General features: G+C 39.5%; 1 protein-coding gene across 1 annotated transcript in view; it reads right to left on the bottom strand.

Annotated features, from left to right (window-relative positions):
- Positions 1 to 12,013: 12,013 nt before the first annotated feature.
- LOC126365889 (uncharacterized) overlaps positions 12,014 to 17,359 on the bottom strand; it is a 103,311-nt gene continuing 97,965 nt past the window's right edge. Inside the window, exons 7-8 of the mRNA XM_050008602.1 lie at positions 12,605 to 12,774; positions 12,014 to 12,360 (exon numbers count right to left, since the gene is read on the bottom strand). Of these exons, the coding sequence (XP_049864559.1) occupies positions 12,091 to 12,360; positions 12,605 to 12,774 (440 nt within the window). The 3' untranslated portion in view covers positions 12,014 to 12,090. The remainder of the gene's footprint in view (positions 12,361 to 12,604; positions 12,775 to 17,359) is intronic.

Genomic DNA, 17,359 nt, shown 5'->3' with positions numbered 1-17,359 from the left:
CTCCAGAAAGCCATGCGTTAGAGTGCTCGGCTAACCAGGCAGGCCTGTGCTAGTATTAGTACTAGTCCAAGGAAAGGGGAATTTTGTCAAAATTCAATGAAGGCACAGGTGGGCGATGAAATATGGGGCCGCTGGCAGAGTGTGGTAACAATCAACAGCCAGCGGGCCAGGTAAGGTAAACATGGCACTCGCGGGTGCGGAGCTGTGAAGGCAGTATTGCACGCACAATTTGTTTTGAGTGGAGCTACAATGAGGCAGAAAACTGCAGTGTTGCTTTAAGTTATTGCGATGTATGAGGCGAGGCACTAGGCCAGAGCTAAAAGTGGCGATTTGTAAGTAGCTGATGTGTGGGAGTTTATCCCTGCCATAGTTTTTGTCTCTCTCTGATACTACGTCAGAAGCGAGGGAAAAACTAATATAAATAGATGGTCAATATTAGCTTGGGACAGAGGTGCCAGGTCAGTTGAGCATTGAGATGGACCTGTTCTGGTCTGTGCTTATAGGGGCCAGTCTGGCAGCAATGTGCTCTGCATAAACTTTCAGTCTGTTTTCGATGTACTTGTTCGGGCTATATTCTGCCTCTGGGGATACAACACCGGGGTGGGACGCAATGGCAGCCTGGAACTTGGAGATTGCACAGTCTGCCTGAAAGAGGGCAGTGACAATGCCAGAGATGGTGGTGGGTGTTGCCATCTGGCAAACACCAGCACCACTAGCGGCAAGTTGTGGCACAGCATCCAGGGGGGCACGGTTTCGAGTCCAGTCCTGTCCTGGGAGCAGTGGTGCCCTGAGGGTCACAGGTGACCAGTGTACCCACCTTTATCCAATGGTCGGACAGAGCAGGCCAAACGGGTTGGAGGGCGGCAAGGACCAGTGACTGTAGCAGTCTCTGGAATCGCGGGCAGCAGCGCGGCGCAAGTCGCAACGCTTTGGCAGGCAGTGACTGGGAGAGCGCGGTCGATTTCCAGTGGGGCAGCCTTGATGACGGCAGCAGTGGCGTCGGCATTCCAGGAGCCTGCTGAGCTCCTTGGTGTCGTGGGACAGTGCGCGTGGCACGCCAACACTACACTTCACCGTTTGAGTACTGTAAATTATCTGAATAAACGAATGTTACCCAATACTGCTGTATCACTCTGCACTGCCCCTTGACACTCGTGAACTTGCTCAGCTTCTTGAGAAAATATGGCGCGGTGGGTCCCGGCTTCAGCTCTGCCATCTGGAGTCCCGGGTTTGACACACCGACCCGCAACAGAATCAATGTGTTAAGAACTAGGATACAGAAGTATTGAGGACTGAAGATGTACATTTCAAGTTCATTGAGATTGTAGATAATTCAAAGTGAATAACAGAGTAGTCAGTTCAGTTGAAGAGGAATGAACATCGTCGAAAAGGCAATCACACAAGTGTGTTAGATGAATATAGGTTCCAGGAAGCTAGCTGCAAAGAAACCTTGGGTAACAGAAAAAAAAATACTAAGTGACAAAAGAATGAAATGCAAAAATTTTCTTGGAAAGAAAGGAACACAGCAATATATATCATTTAAAAAATGCAGGAAAGCTAAATTGAAATTACTATGAGAAAAATGTGAAGAAATAAAAAAGGAAATGATCATTGAAAGGAAAGATTCAGCATATAGGAAAGTCAAAATAACTTTCAATGAAAGTAAAAGCAAGGATGTCAACATTAAAGATACGCTGTTAAATGCAAAGGAACTGGCAGATATGTGAAAAGAGTACACTGAATTTTCTGCAGCCTAAAATTATCGTTTATGCTGTCTAACAGAGCCTTAATCTTGGTTGGTGAGCAGAAAATGCTACGAGAAGAATTCTGCTGATGTTGGCAGATATTGGTCGAGCATATGGCAAATAAGCAACCTTCTTTGCTTCCCCTCTGGCAGAGAAGCAAGGCACAGTGCCTTCTGAATATCTCTGTAAGACTGGAAGAATATCCATTTCTGTAAACACAGACTGCAGGCGTTCTATTGCTGTTGACAATTTGTCTCGCATTCGGGAAATTGTCTTGCATTCGGGAGGACGACGGTTCAATCCTGTCTCCGGCCATCCTGATTTAGGTTTTCCGTGATTTTCCTAATTCGTTTCAGGCAAATGCCGGGATGGTTCCTTTGAAAGGGCACGGCTGATTTCCTTCCCAATCCTTTCCTAACCCGAACTTTCGCTCCGTCTCTAATGACCTCGTTGTCGACGGGATGTTAAACACTAACAACCATCACCACCACAATTTGTCTTAATCTGAGAGTCATGCCCAATGAACCAGAATTCTGATACAGATTGGTCTGAGATGGTGTTTCGTAACTACTGTGACCAAAAGTGCCGTATCGATTCCTCTGGACAAAAATGTCCAAGGCAGGTCATTTTCCATCCTTCTCCATTTCCACTGTGAATTTTATGTTAAGGTGACATGTGTTCAAGTGTTCCAGGAAAACAAGGTGCTTTTCCCTGTTGTGAGGCCAAATAACAAAAGTGTCATCCATTATCTAAAGAAAAACTTCAGTCAATCTGGGGCTGATGCAAGTGTCTCATTTCAAATCTCCCCAGAAAGAGGTTCACCACCCATGGTGAGAGCGGGTTGCCCACTGCCACCCCTTCTGTTTACTCATAGAATTAGCCACCATTTAGGAAGTATGTTGATGTTAAAATACACCAGGAGGGCACCATCGAACTGTTCTCCAATCAACACTAGGGATTCATTCAGTGCCACCCAGGTGAACAAGGAAACCACGTTGAAGGTAATCATAATGTCAGAATCAGTGATGTGTAGCTGTGCCACCATTTATATGTCACGTCCAGCCAAGCCTGGGACTGAGTGGATGGCACTTTTTGGTCTCTAGCAGAATACATGAAGAAGAAATCAGAAGCTAGTCAAGTTCGATTGCATCAATTACAAGGCGAAGCAGAACGAAAACATAAGTACGGTTCTCAACCTTAGTGAGAAGCATCTCAATGAGATCATGTTATAGTACTTAGCAAAGGCCTCAACTTTGCAGTAACCCCCAGAAATATCGCTGTTGTGGCCTTCATCAGTGCAGTTGGGCAGCTGGCTCTCAAACTGTCTCCAAGTGAAGCTGAAGAAGTTCAGCGAGAGACATGCAGGGCACTCACCAAGATCAACCTGCCTAAATCAAATACAACAAGTGATGAGAGGATGGCTCTCAGATAACTCCAAGTAGATTGGGGTGTTACCAGCAGATAAGGGAAACACTACCACCACCTTAAAGAATTCAGATTACGACAGCAAAGTTCAACAGCTTCTGGATGACCCAGTTTACAGACCAATAGAAAGGGTCCCCACCGACAAGGTGGGCAGGAAGACCAGTGTCCTTGTAAAGGAAAACAGCATGTCAGAAAACGTCACGAAGCAGCTGAGGCCAAAAGCTGCAGTACCACCCAGACTTTATGGACTGCCCAAGGTTCACAATGGAGGAGTTCCTCTGTACCCAATAGTTAGCAACCGTTCTAATGTTTTTAATGCCAATTTAAAGTGTGAAGTAGATGTATGAACTTCCCAATTCTTTTATACGAGGTGACTTACTTGAGGTTTGCAGCTGATCTTCTTTGCTGGCTAGCTGGCTGAGGGAAAACTCTCTTGACTTCTTCTCCGTAGAATGATGCTAGGTATAGGAATATTTAAGCCTCTCTTTCTACTTGTGAAATAATTAGATGCGCGAACTTTACTTTATGTCAACCAACAGTATATTTGAACTCTATACAGAATTAAATTCTCACTTTCCACATACATATATGACTTCCAGTAAGTCACTCGCTCCGTCCAATGTCAGAAACAAATTTAATTACATTTATGAAAGAGTTGACTTAATAACCATGACTTTACTTCACATGAATCATAAAATATGTTCTGCCTCTAACCAGGCTGAATTAATAGTCAACAAGATTACTTTTTCAGCTGTTCTTCTTTCACATAACAAAAGTCAGTGGCACAATAGGGACAGAGCTGCATATAGATTCCATGGTTCTTCCTACACACTCACTAACCTATTTATGGACTGCCCAACAAGTACTTGTCAGTTTCGTTCGACTGCTGCGTCTACTTTCTTCTCACGACTGACTTTAAACTTGCACACACAAACATGTGATGCACGGTGGGTAGGATTCTACCTTCCCACACTCATATCTATAATATCGTGTGTTCGAGATGGTAGAAGGCTGAGTGGTTCTAGAATTTACACAGAAATTCTCGAATCAGTATACACGGGCATGGCCATCTACCCTACTGCTCATCACCTGAAGAAGATGCTCTCGCCATATGTGGGCAAATGTGCACACCACATTCACAACACGCAAGATATTCTACATCGCCTAAAGCAGCTACACGTCACTGAATTTGAAATTATGGTTATCTTCAATGTGGTTTCCTTGGCATCTGCGTGGCACTGAATGAATCCCTAGAGTTGATTGGAGAACAGTTCGATGGTGCTCTCCTGGACTTGTTCAGGCATATTTTAACTTCAACATACTTCCTACATGGTGGCTAATTCTAAGTGCAAACAGAAGAGGTGGCAGTGGGCAGCCCGCTCTCACCATCTCTTTCTGGAGAGATATGAAGATGAGACACTTACATCAGGCCCAGATTGACTGAAGTGTTTCTTTAGATGAATGGATGACACCTTTGTTATATGGCCACATGACAGGGAAAAGCTCCTTGTTTTCATGGAACACTTGAACTTATGCAACTCTAATATAAAATGCACAATGGGAATGGAGAAGAATGGACAATTCCCATCTAGAGGAAGGCAGATGGTTCTTTGGTCACAGTAGTTATCGTGAACCAGCTCACACCAATCTGTACCTGTAAGCCATTAGCTGCCACCGTCTGGCACAGAAGAATGGTGTACTCAAAACTCTGGTTCATTGGGCACGAGTTCTTTCAGATCCAGACAACTTGACGATGAAGACAGAACACTTGCAGCCTGTATTCTACAGATACAGATGTTACTACCTGTAAAACATCAGCTTAGCTCTGCCTGGAGTTCGATGTTATTTTGAGAATGAAAGGCAGTTTGAACACTAGCAGTCAGAAAATAATCTGACAGTTGCCTCTAGTGGTAAGGTACCTCAAACATAGCACCTGATGTGGGCAGCTATGGCAATAGAACAGTGTAAGCCAAAGGAAAGCTTAAATGATTGCAGTCAGAAGATTGAATGCCCAGTAAAACTTGAAGGTGGAACAGAACATCAGATGACAAAATTATTAACTTACAAAGCCAGCTAGAAAATACTATGGTTGTTGCTACCGACCAGCGTGTATCTTGCACAGAGCACCTGGCGTCGCGTGGACTGATGATGGAGCACCTTGCCCCACAGTCATAAATACAAATGTATTCAGTGTCAGAGAGCACTTGATGAAGAATGTAAGCTAAGCAATCAAAGTACCATGCAAATGTGATGTGTATTACCAGCAGAAAAATCAAGTTTCCAGGGTGATAACGCCTCACTTGGAAAGCCTGAAGACCTAGATAGTCTTTATTTGCAAAGGCTAAAGTGTATTCAATACTTTGTACCCTCTAGCCCCTGAAGTGAGCACTAGTTACACGACTCAAAAATGGGCACATGAAAATAACTGACACTGTTGAAATGGCAGACTTGAAAGTTTTGATGTGTTACCATGAGCAGTATATAACACAAAACCATGCTGCTGTCCTCTTAAATCTGGCTCATTTTATTTTGTGTTCTTAGTTATATTTATAAAAATCATATGAACTGCATGCCAGTAATGATGCAGAATTAATAGAAATTGAGGTTATTATTTTAACATAATTTATATAGCTTTGCCCAAACCTAGAGTAACAATTTTAAATGCATATAAAATGCTTACTATATTAATTGTTAACTTTTTATTTTGCTATGACTTTGGAGATCAATCATGAATAGGTGCAGTAATAAAGAATGTTTTGCTTTAGTTGAATTGGACTTCAAACATGGACAAAGTGTTGTGCAAGTGCAGTGGGTGTTCAAAAGAAAATTTAATGTTCGCATTGCACTATCAAAACATGTCGTAAGAAGATCCATGAATTGGTTCCATGACATTGGTAGTGTTGCCAATTGACTCAGGTAAGTATGACCAAAATCCTCAAGCAATGCAGTGAATATTGAAAAAGTGCGCACATCAATGGTAAGCAGTCCTCAAAGATCACCTTGTCAATAGTCTTGAGAAATTGACATACGATAATACTCTCTATGCAGAATTTTAACAGCTGTCTTACTTACATATTCCAATAATATTCAGGTTTCTTGAAGAATATTGCCTGCTGACTTACCAAAAGACTGCAGTTTGCAAATGAATTTCTTTTATTTCCAGAACAACCTAATATTCACGTGTAACTTACGATGAGCAATGGAGCCCAATTTGGCCTCGCTGTTTTTGTCAACAAACAGACCTGTCACTTTGAGCCACAGAATAGCCAGTAATGAAAATGCAGGTGGGATGATTGTCACTGTGAACACTGAACATTACTGTTAAAATCGAACCTTTTCTCAGACCACTATTGGCTATGAAGAACAATTTCCCATACCACTCAACAGAACATGACATTTCTGGAAGAGATGTTTCCTGATTGGGCCATGTATCATAATTTAAATGTTATACCATGGACACTTGCTGCCCTTAAAGACTATATTAGCTCGGTAATCAAAATTCCCTACCTTGTGAAAGGTCATGCATAATGTATTGCTACAGGTCATTACTGTCAAAATGCGAATAGTGGAATATGCATAATGTAATACCTTTGCTGGTGGTTACTTGCACTGACTCAAAGTACCAGCAGCCCAGGATGATGGGAAGGTTGGACCTCGTAGAACAAACGCCAGAGATACGTTCAGTAAACACGTAGGCAGTGGCCTGGCAGACGCCCTCGGCTCACTCAAAAAATGGACATACCTTGTGAAGAGTGCAACAGGCAATGCAAAATCTTCAAATAACTGTGGACCTGTGCAGGCACTAAGACAAAGTATAGACCGAAAGGCGACACAAATGCACCCTGGAGGTGTGTGAAACTTCTGGCTGGCACCAGCCTGCCTTAAAAAGCAAGACACATGCTGATAACTGATGGACCCCTGCAGGGGCTGGGACAGAAAGTAGATACAGAGCATCAAGAATTGGCACATCTAGGCATGTGAAACTAAGGAAAAGCAGAAGAAGTCAGCCCACTTAAAAAAATAAAGGTTTCTGTGTTGTAAGGAGGTTACTTATAAATCATGACTGCGAGCAGATTCTTAGACAAAGCACAAACATAAGACTGTTGAGGTCTTGTACAGAGAGAGCTGAAACAAAGAAGTGTTGTGTGGTTGCTTTCACGGGAACCAAGGAATGTGGAAAAATGTCAGAACAGTGTGTGACCAATACTGGGAACAGCCTTGCAGTGAACACATGAGAAAGATGCCATGTCCCAAGTCACACACCAACCCATGCAAAATACAAAATTTCTAGCCTGAACTGGGAGATGTGGTCATGAAATGGTGGTCATTCATTGGGTGGCACTACAAATTTAGTCCACCAATAACAATGTCGATGGGATGAAAAATTTGAGGAATCTTTGAGCTTAGGAGAGTTATGAGAAATGATGAGAGTAGTTGGTGACACACCTACTTTGTCTGCTGACTTTGAAACTTATACTGACTCCCAACTTAATGTTCATCATTACTTTGTGACTTATTCTTATCCTGATCCATGTTAAATGGAAGAATCCTTATGGTCCAGTGCTTGGCAATGAAGCACTCAACTGAGCATAGAATTTCCTTGCTGAACGTCCACATTCCAACACCGCTTTGGCCACAAAACCAAAAGCAACCTGTCAACTGGGAGTCCAATCTGGCCCCTTGTTGCACAGCTGCAAAATGCTGAGGAGAGTAGCAGATTCACGCCACAGAGCTTTGAGGGGATGTGCCTTACCAACTGAAATATCTGCCATCAAGATTGTCACATGACAAATAATGACAAAGAATTGTGAGATGTTTCATTTTCCATCCTCCCCTTAATAAGTGAGTTGTGTCCATGCCCAGTCGAATCAGCCTTGAGATTTGTAATTTTTTTGTTTTCTTTTGTGTAAATGGTACTGAAACAAATGCATTTATTTCATATTTTAATTATCTAATCAATCTGTCCCATTCATACATTAATCCCTTAATCTCATAACCTTTTGCTATTTTTGTTCATATAATGCTGATGTCACTTAATTATTGGATTCCAGGGTGGGGTGATGTCATATTAATCTGCACGTCATTTTATGTGAAAGATGAAAGAATCCACAATTCTTTACAATTTTGTTACCCAACATGGAGCTTCAATTTAATTTCATTCTCATGGATTTGCTACTGTGACAGCTTCTAAATTTTCACTCATGACTCAGGAAGAATTAACATGCCATACCTTAATTAGTATATACTTACTTTTTCTTGTTTGTTGTCATGTCCATGGATGGTGCGTTTGTGTGTGGTGAATGTGCAGTATGAAGAAGACATAGTGGTAGCTGGTGCTTTTAGTTTTGGTTCCACATTCTCCTCCGTATTTTGTGACACAGTTTTAGAATTTGTAGTTTGTTGTTGTGAATATCCTGTTCCACATTTTCATTGTTCTGTTTGTGGATACCAGTGTTGGCATTAGTGTCATATTGTCTGTGTCAGTTCGTACTGTGGAGTACTTTTTGTTTGAGGTCAATTTTTTGTTTGCAGCTGAGGCCTGGGAGATTTGATAGGTATGGAAACTGACATGGCAATGGAGGACAGTCCAGGGGTGAGTGAGGAAATGCTAGGCACATCTCTGGAGAGGACACAAGTTCAGAACCTACTAGAAACCAACAGACCAATTGAGGAAAGTATGAGTGTCAGTGAGGGAACACAAGGCACATCTGTAGGGTATATGCAAGTGAGAGAGGCTGTGAGAGTAATTGAGGTTTGCTACCACTGGCCCCATCTCAGGCAGAGGTGCATGAGACCTCACAAGCAAATTACCAAAGACAACGAGATATCGCGGGGGATGCCTCAGTAGAGAAGGAACATCACATACTCAATGTGTGGTACTGGCAATTCCAAGCACTAGATAATATTGAGCAGTGCTGTGATGACCCAGAGTTGTCACAAAAAGCATACGGTGTCCCCTCATTGAGATAACTCTGGAAGGAATGAAGGTGAGCATGTCTAGATTCTGAGTAGATTCTGAGTAAAGTGACAGCACTTTTGACTCTTTTTACTGGTAGAATGTAGTAGTAAATTATCTAAGATACCTGTAAAAGGAATCTCACTAATTCCCACTTTTGGGACAAAAAGGAGGACGGTAGAAAAGTAGCTCGGTGTCACTAAGTGTCATAAGAAGCGACTTCCAGGTGAATGCATTAGTCATTGAAGGATTGTTGCTAGATTTTATAATTGATAATGATTTACTCTTGAGTAGAGCAGTGTTAATGGACAGGACCACTAAACAGTGGTTAACTTGTTCAGAGATCTGACTGCATGGACTGCAGAGAGCATAAAAGGCACACTTAATTTACTAACATTTAAGGAGGACAAGAAAATTTTCATATATGGTCTGTGGGAGCTAAAAGGTGATTTATTGGAGGAAGAGGGATTTCAAATTAAGTCAGTTTGCCATCCGAAAGTTGTGATGATAATTCCATGTGCATAACCAACAAAAGAGAATCTGACTAACAGGATGTGATTGGTTGTCGGTTAGAGACCCTCAGACATGTGCTTTTACAATTAAGAGGAGCAGAGGATGTTAATAAATACACTTCTGTGACACCCCACTTCACCCATGTGAATGTGGGAGACATGCTCCAAAAGGAACATAATAGTATGCAGAAAGACACCACATTAGATTCTGTGATGACAAGTGCACCTTGACAATGACAAAGGCTGATGGTGAAGCCACCATAGCAGCAGAGCAGCTCATATGGAGCAGAGAATTTGAAAAAGACTGCAAAGTGACTGAGAAGCAATGTGAGGAGTGCCATGAAAGTATACTATACTCCCACTCCATAGTAGTAGAAAATAATGTTGTTTCATCCATGGTCAAAAAATTTGTGAAAGTCAGATGGTTTTTGTGTGTCACAGTGGTGAGATAAATTGGTCATTTCTCACTCAGAAACAGAGGACATGATAGATGGTGTCCAGTGTACAGACAATTAGCCAGAAATGGACGTGGAGAACACAGAGGCTGATCCAATCAGAATGCCTAGGAGTATCCTAGATACATTATTGCTCAAAAGTTTTTGAACATTACTGATTTTGAGGAAAAAATGCAAATTGGAGCCAGAAATGTTAGAAATAGTCGCAAGTCAGATTTGGAATAATCTTGTATTGAAACTAAACACATGCAGTCAAATTTTACTTTCCTCAAAATAGCCTCCTTTGGCTTTAATCACTGATATGCGAGGCATTCTTGCTGTCAGCTTCATCAGGATTTCCTCGGTGATATGCCACCATTCCTCTTGTAGTCTGGTCCAGTCATGATGAATGTTGTTAATAGGTGTTGTTTAACTACTCTATCCAAAAGATCCCGAAGCAGTTCAGTAGGATTACAGTTGGGGAATTAGGGTGGCCAGATCATATTTTTTAGTTCTTTTATTTTTCTGAATTTTCCAGATACACTTTACATAGTTTTGATGTGTGTTTATGGTCGTTATCTTGATGTAGGATGAATCCATTCACAATCAAATATCTTCCACATGGCTTTGCATGATACTGTAGGGTGTGATGGTTATCCCCATTATTCCTATCTTGCTGATGTTCAAAATTTCTCTCTCTGTTAACATTTTGATCCAGATAGAAGTTGCCATTATCTCTGTTTCTGTAATTATTACCATTTTGGTTTCTATCATTCCAATTGTTATGGTACATACTTTCTACTGTCCTATCCAACCTGTCAACATATGATAAAAATTGTTTAACTCAATCGTCGGGTCCGTGGACTAAATCCCACTGCAGCCTTTCTGGTAGTCTGTTTTTTAGTGCATCAGTCAAGGTCATTCTGTCAAATGGTTTGTCAAGGTGTGTTAATTTTTAAGTTGATTTTTACAAAGCTTTTTCAAAGTACCATCCCTATTCTTATAATTAGGACCATTCAAAAATTCACTGTTCAGTCTCTGACCAAAACTTATTTTAAAACTTTTTTCGAAACTTTGACACATTTTCCGCTGACTTAAATTTAAATTTACCCATGAAAGAGCTTCGCCTTCAAGGCATATCTCAACAAATTTAATTTTTTGATCGCCATTCATGCCTGACACAAAACTATCTCCACAGTGGTGCAGAAAATCTACTGGATGTAAATTGTTCGATGGAAAACTTTTGATTGAAGTGTTGGACCACACAGTACCATTGTTTGAATACAGATTTTTGTGAATGGAGTTTTCCTGTACTACTAAAATAGTTTCATTAGTTTGCATATAGTTTTCAACTTTTAAAATTCAATGGTTTAAACTATCGATGTTTTGTTTCATTTTTTCTGCTACGGCCTTCTTTTCAACTCTGATGTCATTAACATTCTTTGACTGTCTTGCCGATTTGGTTATCAACTCATTTTCCAAAACGATAAATTTATTTTCTAAGGCATCACCTTTTTCATTCACAGTTTTTGACCTCTCTGACAACCCGTGTTTTAGCTCTGAAATCTGATTACTAAGTTGGTCCGTTTGCTCTTTCACCCTGTCCATTTTGCTATAGTTTTCTTTTCTTATTTCAGTTAACTGATCATTAATGGCACTAAATTTGCTATTGCTATCTGTCTTTATTCCCTCTAGTTTTGCAAAATTAACTGCAAAATATCAGTTTTTACCCTTTATTTACTGACTACGATTTCACTCACCTCAGACAGGTCCTGCCTCGGTTCTACACTTTCACTTCTATTTTATAACTACCCTCATCTCTGTTCATTTTGTTAACAAGCACATGAGTCCAGAAACAAATTAGCGTCACAGATTGTTTGTACGTATCTTTCCTTTTTGATATCCCTGGTTGTAGTTGCATAACTGAGAAGAGAAAAACAATTTTTTGTTACTGAAGCAGCTTTAATGTTTTTTAAAAAATTATACATTGTTACAAAATGAACAACTTTGCCATCTTTCTAGTGGCTTTTTTGTTTTGATTTCAGAGTGTGGTTACCACTCCTTTTAAAACTGGTAGATCTGATGTATATATTCCAAAATACTGTAGCAGCCAAGAAGCAGATTGTCATTATTATGGCTATATATTCAGTTCTGTTGGTGAAAGGATTGCCACAAATTGTGTACCAGGAGACACCATTGGCTGGTAACTTTCCTCCAGGTAAGCAGTGGAAGTCAAAATATGCTTCATCATAATTGCTGGCACAGAGATACCGCTTTTTCTGCAAGACCTGTCAATGCAAGATCCAATTATTTTCTTAATCATTTCACATGAAATATTTGATTCTAGTTTTTAATTATCATATTCTCTTGGTGATTTGAAGATCTTAGATTTTGAAACTGCTATACATTTCTAATAAATATAACAATTCACTTTAATTTTAACTAATTTTAATTGATGTACAATTTTTTTTGACCTTTTATTTTTGGAATAATATCCACAAATAAAGACAATTTGATAGTTTTCTCACTTACTAGTCCAAAAGCTGTCTGTACTGGAACTGTTTCATCACAAGGTCCAACACGTTCATGGAATCCTGTTGAAATCTCGTTTTCCGGGTGGCCAAAAACGACCATTCCCAAAAAGAGAGAGTAATGGGCCACTAGGTGTGCAAGAATTAATTTGTTCCATCTGCAATCAGTTCCTGAAAGTTTTTTTAATTGACAATCAACATTAACAGTTTGATGATTTCAGTTTATTATACGTTTGGATATCAGGAAATTTTGCAATTTACACCAATTCATATTATTCATTCACTTATCAATGCACTGTATGTCATACAACATACCACAGAACAGAACACTGAGGGGATGAGAAATGAGAAAATATATATATTGAAAACAATGTCATTATAAATTTGTCTTTTATTTACTCATACATATCATGTTCTATAAATCTCATCCTAAAGGAGAGCCTTTAGGGATGTGAGATTACACTAACTGTTGTAATGGATATGCAGGTTATCCACTTTTGGGAGTTGCAAGCAATTAAAATGGCACTTGAATTGCTTCAAATGTGTTTCTGTAAGTGTAAAAATTACAGTGTTTGAAACTTCCTGACAGATTAAAACTGTGTCCTGGACTGGGATTCAAAACTGGGGCTTTTGCTTCTGGCAGGTAAGTCCTTTACCAACTCACCAGTACCATTATTCTATCTTATAAACTTCTGAGAAATTCTCCTACATATATCACAACTGTACGATTTTTATACAGGGCGTGTCACAATTAGTTGTGGCCACTTACATCCTGAAGCTGAGAAGGGTGCTAGAGCAAGTGCAAGATCTGTGTACAGACCTTTGACAATTAATTGTGGTAACTGATGTGGGTGAAAGTGTATGAGGCAGAAAGTGGGGGGAGCACCAGTGATAAGTCAGGGGATGTAAAAATGTTTGTGAACTGGTCCTGTGCATAGCTTAAGCTCCTAGAAGAAAGTGTGCTGTGGAGAAATTCGTTAGCCGCAGCTGTGGTATAACATTCAGTAATTTGATTATGAACAATGCATTCTAGGGCTTTGAATACAATGGATAAGATACGGACTAGCTGGTAGTCAAAAGGTGACTAAGCATTTCTATTTATAGAGATAGGTTATGACACCGAAAGATGAATGTTTGGCAGATAATTCTGAACCACACTTTGGAGGTAGAATCTTCTCATTGGGGGATGTATGGAAAGAGGGAGTACTGAGAAAATACTGACCTAAAAGAGGTTTATGTACAAGAAAGAGAGTTTTTGTAATAACATAAACATTTTCTGCAAGTGTGAGACATTTTCACCTTGCCCTAGAATTACTGTGACCACTGTGGGCTGTTTCTAAAGACTTGGATCTGGTTATTCATGATCTGCTGCTCAAGGATTTTTGCAAACAAGGTATCCATAGAGTACCTACGTATTGGTTTAAGTCATATCTTTAGAAATACATGATGAAAACAGAAATTACTTTTCAGGATGTAGCAAAATTAGTTACAGAATACCTCAAGACACTATGTTATCCATCTGTTACACTTTTATCTCAGAAATGATTTACCACACCACTTGGCTGCACCAGTGTAGATGATACTAGTCTTTTGAAGCTGATTTACAGCAGACAGTATCAGTGACCAAAGAAAAAGAAAGAAGTTGTAGAGACAACTGCATGATAGAAATGAAAATAAAACAGTATGGATAAACTTTAAAGATAGAAAAAAGCTGGAAATAACATAGTGGGGGGGGGGGGGGGGGTGTACCTGGTCCATCATCCCAGCTGATTTTTACTCCCCGGATAGGCCCCCAATACTCATTTGACAGCAGGCTGAATGGACCTGGGGGCATCGTGAAGGGAATGGAATGAGGATAAATCTACAACCCTATCTGGGAATATACTTGGGTCCTCCAGGGCCTGCGTCTAGTCATCTGCTCATTAGATACCTGTGGCAAGGCCACCCATATGATAGTAGTTTGTTGGGGGGGGGGGGGGGGGAACAAATGGTGACTTGTAAGTCCAGTTCTGACCCTATTAAGTACCTGCATAACACCATCTTTTAAGTTATTTTCTTGAAAGAAAAACACCTGACTACACTATATTTTTCCTGTCCCTGATAGCCACAATAGCGAGGAGATGGCGGTGGGAGGAGGGGCAGCCCTCCTTGACCCTGGGTATGAGTGCCCTGGCCCACTGTCACAAAAAGTATTTTATTTCAGCCAGAAAGAATTTTCAATGTTTTGCATGCCGAAATAAAGGACATAAAACTATTAAGTTTATTGGATGTGATGATGGAAAATCCTTGTTGGAATGTAACTAACAGAAGGAGTAGGAGTAACAACTCACCCTTTACTGGGTGGTTATAATTAAAGTGCAACTACTCACTGTGGTCCTGTGTGGGCTGTAACGTCTCATCAATGTCCCCTATGCTCTTTCTGAACAAATTGTGTAAGTTCTGTTTAATAATAAAATCAACTTTTTGCCTTTTCCACATGTTTGACTCTCCTTGCTCGTGTCTCATTCCTAATCCATTCTTGCATTCACAGTGGCAGATTCAGATCAGATGGTCAAACTTGGAACTACTTATTTCCTGTGTAAATCGGTCCTGCATTAGAATATCTACCAAGTTTTGTTGCCATACAATAATTACAGCTCACAATGGATGTCTGTGAGTAGTTGCATTTTAATTATAAGCACCCAGTAGTTAAGATGTTATCATCAATAGGTACATAAAAAAGACTGAGAATACTTTGAAGAAGAAAAACTTCTTAGCTGAGATTGCTTTAAAAACTTGGTTGTAGATATCAGTTTTGGTAAAACTAAATTACCATCTTCAGATGTGTAATAAAATTATAAGAAGTGATGCAAAATGTTATACAACTAATGCATCATTAACCTGTAGATTATTTTTTCGTTCTTTTCTTTTCTTATGTATAAGCTACATGTAAACTGAATGAGTTATAGACACCGCCGAAGGTAAATTAATGAGTTGTTTTGTGGCATGGACAATGTTTCGATACATTGTTAAATACATGTGTGAAACAAAGTAAGAAATACACTCTTCAGTTTACTAATTCATGTATCTTTACCTTTATGATTTGGGAAGTGGTAGCATGCGGATGTATGCTTGGGTCCGTTGTACCAGCATTGTTAAAAATATGTATTTTCACCGTTCATTGAAAGTGTTTAAAAAGTTATTAGAAAGAAATATTTATTCGCATGGTTATGAGGTGAACTCTTATCTGTTCATCATTTCACTCATTGCCGCATCAAGAGGTTCAGTGCAGACAAGAATAATTTATGCGTTATCCAGAGGAGCGTTCCTGCATTGACATTGTTACAATCAGGACTAAACACAATGGAATTAACATGAAGATCGACAAGTTCAACGGTTTCGGTGATTATTTGGTACCGTGCACTACTGGAAGCAGCAATAAGTAATGCAAATTACGTTTATTGACCTTGAATGTAATGATATTAAAGGTCTGTTGATACTGATATCAGTTAAAGTTCATCCAAGATTGTGGACAGATTCATGAATTACCATCAAATTTCTTTTCAACTATTCTTTACAATCAATCTTTTCAATTATTCAGGGAATTATTAATCAATTTTCATTGCAACATACCTATTCAATAGCAACCGTTTAAAGGCTAGAGGTGAGTGAAATATGAACAGACCTTTCAATTATTGAGATAAAAATTTTTGAGGTTAATGATTCATATTATTGTTATAAGGAACTGATGAAACTTTAATTGTATTTGTTACGTGTCTGTGAGATTGGGAATGATAAAAACACTGAAAAGCAAATTAAAATTAAATTAAGCCAACAAACAAGAAGAGCCAGGAATGTTGGCTTCGGCGGTAAAGGTAGGAAGCTGCTATGCTCTATGCTTATATGGCCATGCTTGGCACCTTCACTTTGGCAGTAGATAGTCTCTTTTCCTTCCAATTAATGTCCTTTATAGGAAGAGCATTTCTACAGAAAGGACAAAAATTTGTATGACGTCGTCATTAAAGTGCAAGATAAGTCATTTCAATTCTATAAGACTGTGTCAGATAATAGGCAGGTTCATTAGTGAATACACAGCTAAACCTACTTTAATTGGAAAGTACCAATACAGACAAAATTTCGTATTTGAAAGAATTTTATACATAATTTTGTTAAGAGCTATTTACAATTGAGTCAAAGGAAATGGCCATTATTGGACATTTATTACAAAATTCAATATGCCAAGATGTCGGAAATCCGAACTTGGCAACAGTTGAAGGTAACACATCAACTTGTGAGCTGGCCAATGGCAACCAATACAACAAGGTTGGCATCCCAATATCAATAAATGATGACACTGGTAATGTAACTAATAATGATGTCACTTTTATGATGCTCGATGAGACACTTTCCCAGTTCTCACTGGGAAATATTTTTTCAAATAGTGAAACTGAAACGTGTAACAACAAAAATTCCTTTGATTACTTGCTGGTGACATCGTGAATGCAAGAACAGGAAACAGTTCATAGAAATAATGTAAATACTAGTGAGGTGCACAGTTTGACAAAACTCATGCAACAAATAACACAACTTGAGGGTATGACACAACAGTTCACAAAACATCAGGAAAATATAGGGCAACAGTTTACTCAGTAAAATCAGGCATCTAACAATTTCAAGAATAATATTAGTCAACAGTTCAGTGAGATGAGAAAACTATATTCACTGAATTATCTGACAAACTATCCAGGAAGTTGACAGAACTAGATGAACGACTAAA

The sequence above is a fragment of the Schistocerca gregaria genome, chromosome 4, assembly GCF_023897955.1.
Source record: "Schistocerca gregaria isolate iqSchGreg1 chromosome 4, iqSchGreg1.2, whole genome shotgun sequence".
Classification (NCBI taxonomy): Eukaryota; Metazoa; Arthropoda; class Insecta; order Orthoptera; family Acrididae; genus Schistocerca; species Schistocerca gregaria.
This window is presented reverse-complemented; position numbering and strand designations above follow the sequence as displayed.